At 40.2% G+C, this 15,725-nt stretch overlaps 1 protein-coding gene and 1 long non-coding RNA gene across 2 annotated transcripts; both read left to right on the top strand.

Moving 5' to 3' along the window:
* Window positions 1–5,555: 5,555 nt before the first annotated feature.
* Window positions 5,556–7,840, top strand: LOC116210760. Its single transcript, XR_004157553.1, has 3 exons — window positions 5,556–6,035; window positions 6,588–7,012; window positions 7,125–7,840. It is a non-coding gene; the product is annotated as an uncharacterized LOC116210760 (long non-coding RNA).
* Window positions 7,841–11,185: 3,345 nt separating this feature from the next.
* Window positions 11,186–14,523, top strand: LOC116210753 (disease resistance protein RPM1-like). Its single transcript, XM_031544790.1, has one exon. The coding sequence runs from the start codon at window positions 11,487–11,489 to the stop codon at window positions 14,334–14,336; it is 2,850 nt and encodes a 949-aa protein (XP_031400650.1). The 5' UTR covers window positions 11,186–11,486; the 3' UTR covers window positions 14,337–14,523.
* The last annotated feature ends 1,202 nt before the right edge of the window (window positions 14,524–15,725 follow it).

Raw genomic sequence — 15,725 nt, 5'->3', positions numbered from 1 at the left:
TGAATTATGCTTTTTTGCAAGAAATTTACCGTATAAAAATGCATCCAAGCTTTTGTTCGGCATGAACTCATAGACCAGTATTTTCTCTTCTCTCTCAACACAACAGCCTAGGAGTCTAACTAGATTTCGGTGCTGAACTTTCGAAATTACAACCATCTCATTCATAAATTCTTCGAGCTCTTGGTCTGAAGCTCTGGATAGTCTCTTACTGTGTGTTTGATAACTTGCTATGAGGCTCGATTGTTGATGTGTTTTTGCTGGTTCGAAAGCATATGTTCTGCTGAGACATTGTCTGACTTAACGATCTGCAAGTCAGTGCAATTTCAGTTTGCAAGCTTCAGTCTGAGGACTTTCATTGTGCTGTGGTATGGGGTTATATTACTTGCTAAAATCGTGCGCAGATTGTGATTAATTTGTTGCGAGAAACACCTTCGAAGTTCGTATTTATTTGTAACCCTTAAAGCTGATTGTACCTCTTTAAACATTGAAATAGGCTCTTGGATATACGCATGATGGCATTCAGTATAAGTGCTCTATTGCTGTATTGTCTTTCTGATGCAAGCACTAGTTGTTTGGTTGTTATTCATTTAGTTTTGCATGTTATTTGTTGAGGTTTTGCAACAGCAACTGCATGCAGCATGGCGCAAAAAGGTGAAAATATTATCGAATGGAGTGATGAAATGGATGTCGCTTTCCTAAACGTACTGCTTGAGATGAAGAGAAGAACACACACTACAACATGGAAGACTAGCACTTGGAAAGAGATCACACAGGAAATGATCAACCTTTTTCCCGAAAAGCATCTGTTCTTGCAGAAGGTGAAGGACAAGTATCAAAGAATGAAGACAAATTTCACCCGATTTTCTGAAATATTAAAGTATACAGGCGTCGGATGGGATGCTGACACAAATACCATCACCGCCGACTCAGATGTTTAGGATATGTTTATAAAGGTACATGCTTGTTTCTTTGTTTGTTTGGCTCCTATTGTTGTTTCCAGCATATGTCACTGCTCTCTCATTGTTGTTTCCAGCATATGTCACTGATCTCCTTCGATCATGTCGTTGTTCTTGTTACAGAAGAATAGGGCGTACAAGACTTTTCGGAGTAAGGGATGCAAGCACTACGATATGCAGAAGCAACTGTTTAGTTCTTCCGTGGCCACCGGTGTTCTTCGCATATCCTCGACCGATCCACCACCAACTTTAGAGGAAGAACGGCGGCTGAATGCGGAATTCTTATCTAGGGGGAAGGGAAAGCAGAAACACCATGTCGATCTTGAAGAAGGATTCGACGAGAGTGACGACCCCGTCCATGCTGCCGAGCCCATTTTAACCGAGTCTCGACGTCGAGTGCCAAAAAGATCGCAAAGCAAGAGCTCACAAATGCAGGAGTGCATGGACATATTCAAGGGGAGTTTCACGAAGAACCAACAGCACACCCCACCGTCAGCAAAGAAAAACAAGTCCGTATCGAGCCCCGAGAAACCTGAGAAGAATAGCATCAAGGAAGCCCTCGATGAGTTGGCTAAATTGGAATCGAGAATCCCTCAATCCTTGTTTGTGAAAGCGGGCAGAGCACTCCTTGATCCGGCCTCCTGAAGGCTTTTCATGTGGTTCAAGGAGGAGTCATGAATGCAATGGATATTGCAACTGGAGCAACCTTGAAGCAAGCGTCATCAGATCTTCCTTTTTTTTTCCACGCATCGAACACAACGTTTTTTAAATTTCTCTGACTGAACTCGTACTGCTGATGTTTGTTATGTGTGTTTGGTTATGCTGATGCGTTTTTTTTTCATGTGTGTGTTGAATGTTATTGTGTTATGATTATAATTGAGTTGTTTCACTATTAACGATTCATTCATGAATTCATTTCCACAGTAAAAGGCGATCATTTGGCGAACAATATATCTCGTTATCGGACGCCTTCAGACAATGACAACAACCCTGGAGACAACGAGAATGAACGTATGCAACGTATGTTCTACTCCTTGATGATGCAATATGATCATATGGAAGATCCCGTTCCACAGAACTTGCCGTGCAGAAATTCTGCACTTCAAGGACGGCAGTATATTGTTGAACTATTAGGGAGTGACGTCCGGTACTTCGAAAGCTTCAGAATGGAACGACACGTGTTTAGAAATCTATGCGACACATTGCGGTTGCGCTGTGGCATCACAGATACTAGAAAAGGTATTACCGTTGAAGAGCAAGTCGGCATGTTCATGTTGGTTATTTCATATAGTATGCGATTTTCAATGGTCGCTGAAAGGTTTCAGCATTCGAAGGAAACGGTTTCACGAGTTATCAAACAAATTGCACGCGGAATGCACGATTTATCTGCCCATTTTATAACACCGCGGAACGTTATTGTCAAGCCAGAAATTGAAAATGATGAAAGGTGGCGCTTCTTTAGGGTATGTTATCTACTAATTTCATATTGTAGATCTTCTGTATTCGGATTAATATGTGAGATAGATATAATTATGCGTTTTTTTCATGCAGCATTGTATTGGAGCTATCGATGGAACTCATGTCGATGCATGCATGCCACATGCGAACAGAGTACCTTATCGCGATCGTAATGCCGATATATCACAAAATATATTGGCTGCTTGTACACACGACATGATGTTCACATACGTGATGACCGGCTGGGAGGGTTCAGCACACAATTCAAGAATATTGTCTGACGCTGCGTCACTTGATCGCTTTCCAGCACCGCGTGGTCGTGAGTATTTGCTTTTACCTTTATAATTTTCTACGAAATTGCTTGCCGAAATTCGTTTTCTTTAATTTTCATTTTGTTTTTTTGCAGGACAATATTATATTGTTGATGCAGGGTTTTCAAATATACCGGGATATTTGGCTCCATCCAAGGGAGAACGGTATCACCGGAGCGATTTCCCTAATCATTATCCGCCAACATCGGAAAAAGAGCTATTCAACCATCGCCATGCGTTAGTGCGTAATGTTATCGAGCGTTGCTTCGGTATTTTGAAGAAGAGATTCGCAATACTGACTGCCATGACGAACTTCAAACCATATACTCAAGGAGAACTTGTCCTTGCTTGTTTTGTTTTGCATAATTTTATACGCCGTAATAATTATCATGACAGATTATTTATGGAGTACGGCGATGCGTGGGCGGATTACGATTTACGATGAATTTCGCAATCCACCACAACAACACGGAACTAGAATTGATGTGGACATGAGTAGCACGGAAATGAATGTTGTATGCGACCGTATTGCTAATAGGTTATGGCGTGTTGAGCGAGGAGGCCGATGATATACACTGAGGTGTTTGTATTTGAAATTAGTAATAATTATTGTTATGATTTATCTTTGTTGCAGTTTGATTTTTGCTGGCATGCGTATTTTTTTCATGCGTACAATTACCCGATTGTTGCGGCACGTTCACTTAGAAAAAGTCAAAGGAAGATAAAGAAAAAAAAAATTTTGCCTCAAAGGCAACCACTTGAAATTGAAATCTATGCCGTGACCTTCTTTACATCTGTTCAAGTGGAAGAATTCCTATCAGTCAATTGTCATGGGTATGGGCCCCACTATATTAAATTATTTCAAATTATATTTTATCCTTTTATGAATTAAATTGAATTGAATTGGACAAAATTTCAAATCCAAACACATCCTAATTGCTCGTGAAACTTGCTGGAGTTCATTGAGACCAATAAAGTCAACACAACTGTCCCAGCAATTGTTTGCCCTCAAGCTATAGCTTACCATACAATTGAGGGGGAAACAATTGTTGAAAAGGCCACGTGGCTCCATCATCCTTAATGAAGTCCAACATGTTCTGTTAGAAGTTGGTAGTTTTAGAAACAGGGTTAATCTAGTCGCTGTGAGTTTATTAGACTTGATGGAGACCAAACAAGCATCAATTGATGCCAAAGTATAGAAATGAGCTATGTAGGGTTCGACTTGAGAGGCAAATAAATGGTAACCAAAGTAAAACCTGAGTGACGTGGTAAACAGTGAAGGAGGTAAGTTGATCTTGGAAGGGTTGAGTCAATAAAATGTAAGCATAATAAGTTATAGTTAATTTTTTTTGAAATTCAAAGCAAAATATTAACTTAAATATTTAATATGTACATTTAATTGATTTTTGGAAATCTTGTGAGGATAATTAGGTAACCAATATACATCACGGTTTGCGTGTCACATCACTTACTCCATATTTAATTATTTAATTATATTTAATTTTTTCCTGAATTTATTTTTATTTTATATTTTTTGTATTTTTTAGAAATTTTACAAACTTTTCTATTTTTTAATTATATTATTTTTTGTTTTCTAAGTTTTACTTTGTTTTCTCTTTTTAACATTTGTAAAATGTTCTGATATTTTCGTACTATTTTTTTTCATTTTTCTTATTTTTTCAGATTTTTTATTTTTTGCATATTTTTATTTTTATTCTGATCCGATTTTTTGAAATAAATTTTCTGATTTTTCTGTAATTTTCTGAAGTTTTCTCATTTTTGTAATTTTCTGATTTTTTTGGGGTCTTACACACATTTATAAATATATTTTAAAATTTTTAATGCCATGTTAGCATTCTATTTGCCATGTCAACGAAAATGAACGAGAAACTAATGGATACTAGATTTGGAAAGAAAACGAATGTTGATGTATTTTTGTGAGAAAAAAAAGTTCAAATTACATTTGGAAAAAATACGCTAAATTCGTGATTTTTGGAGTGATTTTTCCTAAATTAAGTGTAGATATTAATCATTTATAAAAGAAAAAGTATTAACCTTGTGGAGCGATTTAGTTCACAATTATGCTGCACTGTTAAAGGATTAACTTTACTTGCAATCCAAAAATTTAAAACTCACTCAAAGCATTTTGTAACTGGGGCCAAGTGGATACTCGAATAGGAATAAATGCCAACTAATAGATCTAACTTTTTCGATGTGAGTATCTAGAAACCCAATGAATCACAATTAATACATATTCTAATTGGACGATAGTAAAATTAATTCAATCGTGAATTTCTCCTTTCACAAGAATTAACCCAAGAACTTCTAAAAGAAATATATGTTGAATCATCCAAATCAATCCACATCGGTAATGTTAATTAATACTTTAGATGCCTCTTTTTCCTTTTTTTTCCTCGGTGTGTACTTAGAAGTTCAACGAACTCCGAGTAATCTAGTTTGAGCAGGGTCGAACTACTAAGGATGGAGCTCTCCCAATCAAGAATTTTTTCTATTCACAGTACTCGAATTCAAATGCAAGACCAAGACACATCGTAATTTACAAAAAAAAAAAATCGCATATACATGTAACAATACATGTTAGTTTGGTTATCTACTTAAAAATCAATAGAAAAAGCATTTATATAACCGGCACCACATTTTCAAAGGAAGTCATGTTTGGTTTTAAAGTTATACTTCAAATTCCAACACTTTTTTTTACTCCAATAGGTAAAGGACAAACGGGTTTCCCCTTTTCAGAAAATGTGTCCGTTCGGGTGGGCCCCACCTCTGTCTTTCTCGCCCCACCTCTGCCTTCCTCGCCTTCTTCCTTTCTTCTTTCTCAACAAGCTTTGCAGAGTGCCCTTCCTTCTTCTCCTTCATCCACAACAGCAACGACTTCATTGAGCACAAACTGTTGATTCTCAACTTGAAATCCGCCGTTTCAGAGTGTAATTGCAGTCTGAAAGTGAGCTTCGAATTCTTCAAGGTCTCAGTCAGACGGGAAATGCACCGTCTACCTTGAAACCCTTGTCGGTAAAGGAAGCTGCGAAATTCCCACCGATAAAATTTCATGCCATCTTCACCTGATTAGTGACAACGAAGAAGGAGCCAAAAGTAGAGTTTGCATCCCAGTTTTACACAGGCTTTGTCAGGAGAGATTCGCAGAGGTAGATAACCTCTGTGACCAAAGGAGAGGGTTCCTGGCACTGGCCTTAGTACGGGCCCCCCATCTCCATAGCTTTGTCTACCTCTTCTTCTTCTTTAAGATCGGTTCAAACTCAGCTTCGCAATCCCATCTCCACTCGAAGAGGTATTCTTCCCCTCTCATCTCTCTCGATTTGATGAATAGGTCATTGCTTTTGCCCTGTTGGTTGTGTTTGGACAGTGTGCTGCTACTTCTCAGTGTTTTAACGCATTGTCTGCATATGCTTCTCGGTGTTTGGACAGTGTGCTTGTTGTTGGTTGCGTTTGCCAGTGAGGGCTTGTTTTGCCTTGTGACCTGCACAACAGCCTTATTGCTTCTCACTGCTTTTAAAGCTGCTTTGCATCACTGCTTCTTCCTTGTTGGTTGCGTTTGGACAGTGTCCTGCTGCTTCTCAGTGTTTTAATGCAGACCAGCCCATATGCTTCTTGGTGTTTAGACAGTGTGCTTGTTGTTGGTTGCATTTGCCGGTGAAGAGATGTTGTGCCTTGTGACCTGCAGAGCAACCCTACTGCTTCTCAGCGTCTTTAATGTTGAATAGGTCACTGCTTCTGCCTTGTTGTGCAAAATGTTCGAAAGTGTACTGCTCATTCTTCCTCTTATGTGATATTGTTGCGGTTAATTGCAAATTGGCTGATGTATGCATTGAAATCTGTTCAGTTTTACAGGTGAAAGCTGTTTTGTTTTGCTGCAAGTGGCTTGTGTATTGTTTATTCATGTTCTATGGTTGCTTATTTGTGGAAGTTCTGCTTGGACAAGTGCATCCAAGATGGCTCCTAAGGGTGAGAATATCCTCGAGTGGACTGATTAGATGGAGTTCACTTTCATTCATATCATGCTTGAGAAGTTGAAAAACGACCCACACGATATCTTGGAAGTAAAGGGATTGGGAGGAGGTGAATCTGGAGATGGAAAGGCAATTTCTCGATGTCCAACTAGGCTTCCAGAAGCTCCAGCAGAAGACAACGAGAATTAAGACTATGTACAAGCAGTTCACTGAATTGCTTTATCATATTGGAGTCGGCTAGGATGAAGACACCAATACTATCAAGGCGAGTCTCGATTTATGAGATAAATTTATCAAGGTACGAAGCTTCATTTTAATACATATGTGTTTCCCCTCAATTTATTCCATCTCTTTGCTGCCTTTGTATTTACTGAAATAGCTCGTCGAATGATCTTTTTTGCAATGTGCAGAAGAACAAGGCCTTCAAGACATTCCGAACCAATGGCTGCAAGAACTACAAACTGGTAAATGAGCTTTTCAATTCATCAACTGCTACCGGTGCTCTACGCATCTCCTCAACCGATCCACAACGGACATCTGACGAGGATCGACAAATACTAGAGGAATTCCTATCAACATCCAAAGAACAGCAGAAGCAGCCCGTTAACCTCGAAGAAGGCTCCAACGAGAGTGATGATCGGGTCCATGTGGTTGAAGAGCCGATTATATGTGAGTCCCGACGTCGAGTGCATAAAAGGCATTTCTCGACAAACTCACAACTACAGGAGTGCATGGACTTGTTCAAGGCCAGTTTCAAACCCAAGCCTAAGACCACCCCACCTGAGTCCAAGAGAAGCAAGTCAGTTTTCAGTCCTGAGAAACTAGAGAAAAATAGCATCGATGAAGCAATGGCAGAGTTGAATCAACTAAAACCGACAATCTCGATTGACGAGTATATGGGAGGAAGCTTAGTTATCATTGATGATAGAGTTAGGAGGGTGTTCATGTGCTACCTAGAAGTCATAAGAAGGGAATGACTATGTCGTCTTACTAGCTCTTGAATGACCTTGGGATTTCTCTTTGTGTATTGATATTGTTTGCGACAATCTCATTTCTTTCTCTTAAGTATGACATTCATCGTACTGATATGTTTGTTATGTGGGCTTGGAAATTTTTATGCTGTATATTTTCGTTTTTCCATTAACAACATGTTCATAAACATCCTTCCACTATTATGGGAGCGTATTCGAAAGGCAATATGACAAGAAATAGCACTTCTTCGCGATTTGAAGATAGTTCTAGTGATGAAGAGATGACTATTAGGCAACGATGGTTTTTCCTTTTGATAATGCAACTTGCGGTGGCCAAAGAATAGGTTCAACGGAACATCTCATGTAGAAATCCTTGACTCCAAGGAAGAGAGTACACGCTTGAAGTTTTGGGGAATAATGTTAGATGTTTCGAGAATTTCAAAATGGAACCAAACGTATTTAGCAACATCTATGACACACTTCGAAGGCATTGTAACATTAGTCTGCACATGACTGCAGAGTTTTTTTCGAAGCTGTAACATTAGAATTATTTCCTGCTCCTCATGTGGTGAGTGTTTGCTAATCAGTTTTTTATATCCTAAAAAGTTTATATTGTAACGTATTTAAATGTAATAATTTCCTTTTTATTTTAGAATAATAATATATTGTCGATGTAGGGTTTCTCAATATTCACGGATATTTGGCACCATACAAGGGGGAACAGTAACACCGAAGTGATTTCGGTGAGGACAATCCCTCGACAACAAAAAAGAAGCTATTCAATCATTGACATTCATCGTTCATAATGTTATTAAACGGCGTTTTGGGATATTAAAGAGGAGATTCGCAATAATGAAATTAATACTAAATTTCAAACCACATAAGAAAGGACAAATTGCTCTTATTTGTTTTGTGTTGCATAATTTTATTCAGCGCAATTATTACCATAAGAGGTTATTTGAGGAGTACGGTGATACTTGGGCAGATTATGATGCATTTTGAAATCCACCTCAACAACCAGGAATACGAATTGAAGTTGACATGAGTAGCAACGAAATGAATGCCGTATGCGATCGTATCGCAAATCGTGTATGGCGAGTAGAGACAAGATGCCGATGATCTACACTTATTTGAAATACGTATCGTTATTTTTTATTTGGAATTTTATTTTCAAATTTATATTAAAGAACATGCAGCAAATGTATGCATCTATTCTTCTAAGTATCATATTGAAGACTAGTTCTTTTATTTTGAACAAATGTGCTAAAATAATCGAACGAGTGTATGAATAACTCGAATGAATGAAATTGTCCGCTGCTAAAAGGGAAGAAGAAATTCGGATGGGAATGTAGTGAAAGACAAAAGTAGAGAAGGTAAGGCCCACTAGTTCGACTAATCCAAGGTGAATAGATAAAGTAGAGACGTTAGGGCCAACTAGAATTAGAATGAAGTTTAATTTTGGAATAAAACCCTAAAGTCAAACAGGCCTAAAACTTGAAAGTTTTTGGAGGGTGGGTTTGTGAGTAATATTATTTCCAGAAAAAGCCAAAGCAAAGGAGGTGGGGACCTTTCCCGCTATATCATGTCCTCGTCTTCTTCGTCGATCATCTGTTTCTTCTGTTGACTAGAAACCCAAGGTCATTGTCTTCCATATACAATCCACTTCAGTTTGTCCATTCTGTGATCAGAAGGTAATCCGTCTCTCTCTCGCTCTCGCTCTCGCTCTCTGGTGGAGCTTTCTCTAAAATAATATCTTCGTCATCAATCTTATCCTTTGGGCGCTTTAATGTCTCCTCCACCGTCCACTCTGAATCTTAAATCAATTTATCGTTCATTCATTTGATTGAAGAGTGTGAAAGGCCGAACATTTCAAATTTTGCTCCATCCATTTACGGTTTGTCTCGATTTGTTCCCCGCACTCGATGAATTCATGCCGAATTGCATCCGAAACACGATCAGTGCATTTGCAATGACTTTTCATCATAGATTTTAGACAAATTAATCACATCTTTCTTATCGAGTAACGTGGATTTGCTCAAGTAGTTCGACGCTTATTCTCCTTAAATAAAGTATTGAGTTCGAGTCTTGTGAATGGAGAAAATCATTGTTTGAGAGATTTATCCCTAAATGAACCGACCCAGTTCGAATCGGATTAGTTGGAGCTTTGGATAGCAGGGTGCAGATAGGGGAAAAAAAAAACAAAAACGTTGCTGACTTTGGCTCTGTGACCAAAGTCCTTCTTGCCCCGTTTGGCCCGCTTGCTTGGACCACTACTCTTTGTACCAATTATGAAATTTTTGGATGTTTGGATTTAGATGTGCATTTTCTTGATTTGGCTTATTCATATACGATTAAGGGGTGATCCTTACAGCTAAGACTTAACTTACACTGCTCGTTTGTCGTTTAACCCTTTTGTGTCATAAAAAGCCATGAAAGAAATAGGTGGAGTGTTACTTTTTGTGTGACTTGTGTTCGATTTTTCTATTGCCCAGAAAGACTTGTGAATCTTTTATAAGGAGTTAATAATAATGGACATATATGTTTACTTTAGCATCGGATATGCTGCTGGAACATAATGGATATTCATATGAAAAGTTAGTGTGGAAATACATTATTGCGAGTGCCTCGAAACATGAATGTAATTTTCGGTCTAACTCTGGGACACGAAACCACTGTTAATGAACTCATGAGTATACTACGACAGACCGGTCGGTTGGCTACATTCACAAGCAAATGATCTTGCAACGGCTAAAGAGATGGAAATGAAGGGATACTACTTTATTTGGTCAAGGTACATGTTTCTTGGCAGTTGTGGATACTTAACATATTCTTTTTTTCTTTTGAATTTTCTCAGCATTGCTTTTCTCATGGCCCGAATAGTCATTAGTAGATGATGAAGAGCTCATTGGCCTCGGATAGGGAAAGTAATTTTGCTTCACTGCGACGTAAATGATAAATCACCTCCAGCTAATAGACAGCGCCAACTGCATAATCTATTCAGAAAGTATCATACATTAGGGGGAAAGAACCTTATCTTGAAGATAATAGATTTGCATTTTAACAAAACAATTTGAGTTTAATCCTTTACTCCGTTGTTAGGTCATGGATTACGTATTCGAAAGGGCCCTTTTACCAACCGTATTATTTTTTCAAATCAAAGTTGAGTTATATGTCATCACTAACATGTCCCAAGCTGGTGTAGAATGTAAACAAGCAAGTATGTGAAGAAAGTATTGCCCTTAGAACTTGGTGCAACCGATCAGGAAAGCAGAGATGCATGATGAATTTACCCAATCGAACTCATCAGTGAGTGCGACTTAAAAGTTTTCGTCTTGTGAGATCCCCATAATTATAACTAGACACTCAAGACTGAACTTTTATTTTCCCCATGAAATTCTTGAGAAGTATTCGGTTCAAGGTCAATGGATATTTCATCTGTAGTCAGACGACATGAGAAGGTTTCCTTGGCGTACTAACTTGCTGATTTATATCAGTCTTCGCAGGAAACTACGTTTCAATTACCTACCGTCAAAGCTTTATCCTGATCTCCTTGGTGCCTACCATATAAGGAGGTTTTAAGGATGACGGCATCGTAGTTATAAGCAAGAATAGTTTCAGCTGTAAATTATGATTCTGTCCTCTTCTTAAAAGAACTGAACTTTTTAACTTCTAAAATTACTGCTAGGGAAATTCAGCTTTTTAACATTGTTGAGATAGAAGATAAGCCCCACTTCAAAGGAACGTGATGAGAACTTCGGATTGGCACTATAAAATTGTGCAGTTCTGGAAGTGAGGGACAAGATGGCAGAAGGTCCAGTGACCTTTCTACTGAACAAGCTCTCGAGCTTCTTAGACAGTGAGATCCACATCTTTAGAAATGTTCAGGAAGAGGTCATAGACTTGAGAGATGAACTCGCACGTACCAAGGCCTTCCTGAGGACTGCAGACTCCCTCGTGGAGAGCAACGAGCAAGTCCAAGTATGGGTCGAGCAAATCAGGGACCTTGCTTATCAAATGGAAGATGTTCTCGATGAATTCAAGCTGCTTTCAGTTGAAGACCATGGCGATGGCCTTCATGGTATTCTCTGCAAGTTTGGTGGCAACATCAGGAACCTGAAAGCTCGTTATCGGGCCATAAATGATCTGCAAAGGGTCAGCTCGAGGCTCAAGAGCGTCTGCGAGGGGCATAAAAGACTGCGCCAGAAATTCAGGAGAGCAGGGCAGCATGTTCAGTCCAATGATGGCGACGGCCCATGGCAGGACCACCGCAGTGATGCTCTTCTTTTAGACAAGACCGATCTTGTGGGCATTGAGGAGCCCAAGAGGCTTCTTGTGCAGCACCTCATCGAGGGTCCTGCCAAGAGGGAAGTAATCTCTGTGGTCGGGATGGGAGGGCTCGGAAAGACCACTCTTGTAAAGCAAGTCTACGACCACCCCGCCATAAAGAAGCACTTTGCTATCCGTGTTTGGGTCACTTTCTCTACATCTTCCAAGACAGAGGAGCTCCTGAAGGAAATGCTCCAAAAGATTGCCCATCAGATCAGGAAACCGGCTCCAAAGAGGGTGGACACCTCGAACAGTGATTGGCTGAAAATGATGATCAAGGGCTGCCTGCTCAACCGAAGGTACCTGATCATTCTTGATGATGTGTGGCACGTGAATAAATGGGATGCTGTCAAATATGCTTTTCCCAATGACGGGTGTGGCAGCAGAGTCATGCTGACCACGCGCAAGGCCGATGTAGCCTCTGCCTCCCTCGCGGATTTTGGTGGAAAGCGCTATGACTCAAAGCCCTTGGCCGATGAAGAGTCTTGGAAGCTCTTCTGCAGAAAGACATTTCCAGGGAACAACACCTGTCCTTCTAACTTGGAGGAGACCTGCAAGACTATACTGAGTAAGTGTGAGGGTCTGCCTCTCCCGATCGTGGCCATCAGTGGTGTATTGGCTTCAAAAGACATGCGAAGAATTGACGAGTGGGATCTTGTGAGGCGAACTCTTCGTGCAGAGATCGACGGAAACGACAGGCTCAAGAAGATCAACAAGGTACTGTCCCTCAGTTTCAACGACTTGCCTTACTACTTGAAGTCTTGTTTCTTGCACTTAAGCGTCTTTCCTGAGGGTCACGGAATCGAACGTATGAGGCTGATCCGGTTATGGGTAGCGGAAGGATTTGTTGAGACAAAGGAAGGTAGGACTCTTGAAGAAGTTGCAGAGGGTTACCTGAAAGAACTCTTGAACAGAAGCTTGTTGCAAGTGACAGACACGACTAGCGACGGGCGGGTCAAAGAGTGCCGAATCCACCACCTTCTACAGCAAATTGCAATTCAAAAGTCCAAGGACCAACACTTTGCTGCGAGAGTGGACGAACAGAATGCATCCTGGCCTGACAAAGTTCGTCGTCTTTCCATACATAACAGGTTCCAATCTTCACATAAAGACAGGTCACTTTCCCAACTTCGTTCCTTGTTCATGTCTGGCGTCGAGAAGTCCTCGGTAAAAGCAGCATTACTGTGCGTTCTCAAACTGCTCGCTGTTTTAGATTTGCAAGCTGTTCCTAATTTGAGGAAATTTCCGGTTCAAGTAGTTGAGATGTACTCCCTCAGGTACTTAAGCTTTAGGTATACTGAGGTAGAAACAGTTCCCAGTTCAATAGGGAAGCTACAGAACTTAGAGACGCTTGATCTGAAACATACATATGTCACTGATCTGCCTATCGAGATCATGAAGCTCCAGCGACTTCGGCATCTTCTCGTTTATCGCTATGAAACTATATCTTATTCGCATTCTAAGTATGGCTTCAGGACACCTGCGGATATTGGGTCACTGCAATATTTGCAGAAGCTCTGCTACATAGAGGCCGATGACGAGAGAAGTCACGCCCTAATGGAAGATATTGGGAAGCTGACCCAGTTAAGGAGGCTGTGCATCCTCAAGTTGAAGAAAGAAGATGGGGCAGCTTTGTGCTCTTCGATCGCAAAGTTGACCAATCTGGTGGCATTGTCGGTTTCCTCGTTGGAAGATGATGAAGTCCTTGATCTTCAGGACCTTTCTTCTCCACCTCCTCTGCTCCAACGGATTTACTTGAAAGGACGTTTATTGGCAATCCCGCATTGGATTCCCACCCTCGAGAGCATCGTCACATTACACCTGAGATTGTGCTGTTTGAAGGATGACCCACTGTTATCTCTTCAGAATCTGCCCAATCTTGTCCATGTCGAGTTGGAAAAGGTTTATAACTGGAAGATACTACACTTCAGCGCCAAAGGGTTCAAGAAGCTTCGCAGATTAGGTCTCGATAATTTTCAGGAGCTAAGGGGCATAGAGGTGGAAGAGGGAGCCTTGCCCAGCTTTGTTAAGTTGATTATCCAGCGATGCAAGTTACTGCAGAATGTTCCTTCGGGCATCGAATATCTGACGAAGCTCAAGGTGCTGGAATTCTTCGATGTGCACGATGAATTGGTCAGGAAACTCGAGCACGATGATCAGAGCGAAGACTATCGGAAAGTTGCTCACATTCCCGAGCTTCGTTATGGGTCGTGGACTGATGGGGGCTGGGATGTCAAGTCGGTGCAAAGAACCGGGGAGGAAGCTGGTTCTTCTCATTCTGGAAATGGTAGGAGCAGAAGTGAACTTCCTCCTTGTTGGAAGTGATTACTTCTACTTGCTGTAAATATCTGTACAGATCTACATTAGTGCTAGTCTTAATGTGAGCTGACTCGATGTAAATTATGTTATTGTACATAGCAATGTGTGTTAACTCTAACTCTCACTGTTAACTCTCTGACTCGTGTATAAGTTCGCTTGAAACTCTCAAATGCAAACAAAAAATCTTTGGTCTCTTGTGCATACCAGAATCCTGCACTTGTGTTTGTGCAGTAACTCAAAAACGATTGTATTGAGGGTGAGTAAGAGAAAAAAGGAAGAAATGATGAACACTTTTCTCTCATTAATCAACTGGAATAGCAACACATACACTGTCTGATACATCCCATACATATAGACATAATAACTGCAAGTAACTGCCCTACGGCTAGTTACAATTCAAGTTCAAATGAAACATACACTTAACTATCTAAAGGAAACCAACTAACTTCGACTTAACGAACTTGCATATAACGCATACAACATTAATAGGAAACCAACTAACTTCGACTTGACAGACAGACATAACATGGATTAGTGACTGATCCACTCTTCCAACACTCCTTGGATTAGGAGCTGATACAAACACCAATGTTCTGTCTCAGATAATTAAATCGACTAACACTAAAAGTCTTAATGAACATATTTGCTAGTTGATCTTCTGAACTGCAATGCTCCAGCTTAACTGCACCTTCCCGCTGTACTTCCCTTAGATAGAAGTATTTCACTTTAAAGTGCTTTGTCTTCTCATGAAACACAGGATTTTGTGAGATTGCTATGACAGCTTGATTGTCCACGTACAATGTAGTAGGCTTCTCTACATCAAAGCCTAAATCCCGCATCAACTTTCTCAACCAAACTGCTTGATCTGCAATAGTGGCTGCTGCAACAAACTCTGCCTCTATAGTGGATTGAGCAACAATTTCTTGTTTTTTTCGAACTCCATGAGAAACAGGCTAATCCAAGAGAGAAACAATAGTCTGATGTGCTTTTCATATCATCCAATGAACCAACCCAATCACTGTCAATGTAACCATGCAACTTGTATTTATTAGTCTTGCAGAACTCTACTCCAAATGATGGAGTTCCCTTTAAGTACCCAACCACTCTTTTTGCTGCCACCATATGAGTTTCGCTAGCACAACTCAAGTATCTCAAGAGCATACTAACTGCATGAAGGATGTCTGGTCTTGTGGCAATTAAATACATCAGACACCCTATTAGACTTCTGTACCTGCTAGCACTTGGCACCTGATCCATCATCCTTCTTCAGTTTCTCCTTCAGTTTCATGGGAGTCTAGACACTCTTGCATTCTTCCATTTTGAACTTCTTAAGAATCTCCCTTAAATACTTCTTTTGACAGATGAACACCTCATTCTTTCTTTGCTAGACTTCCA

Source organism: Punica granatum, chromosome 1, assembly GCF_007655135.1.
Source record: "Punica granatum isolate Tunisia-2019 chromosome 1, ASM765513v2, whole genome shotgun sequence".
Classification (NCBI taxonomy): Eukaryota; Viridiplantae; Streptophyta; class Magnoliopsida; order Myrtales; family Lythraceae; genus Punica; species Punica granatum.
This window is presented reverse-complemented; position numbering and strand designations above follow the sequence as displayed.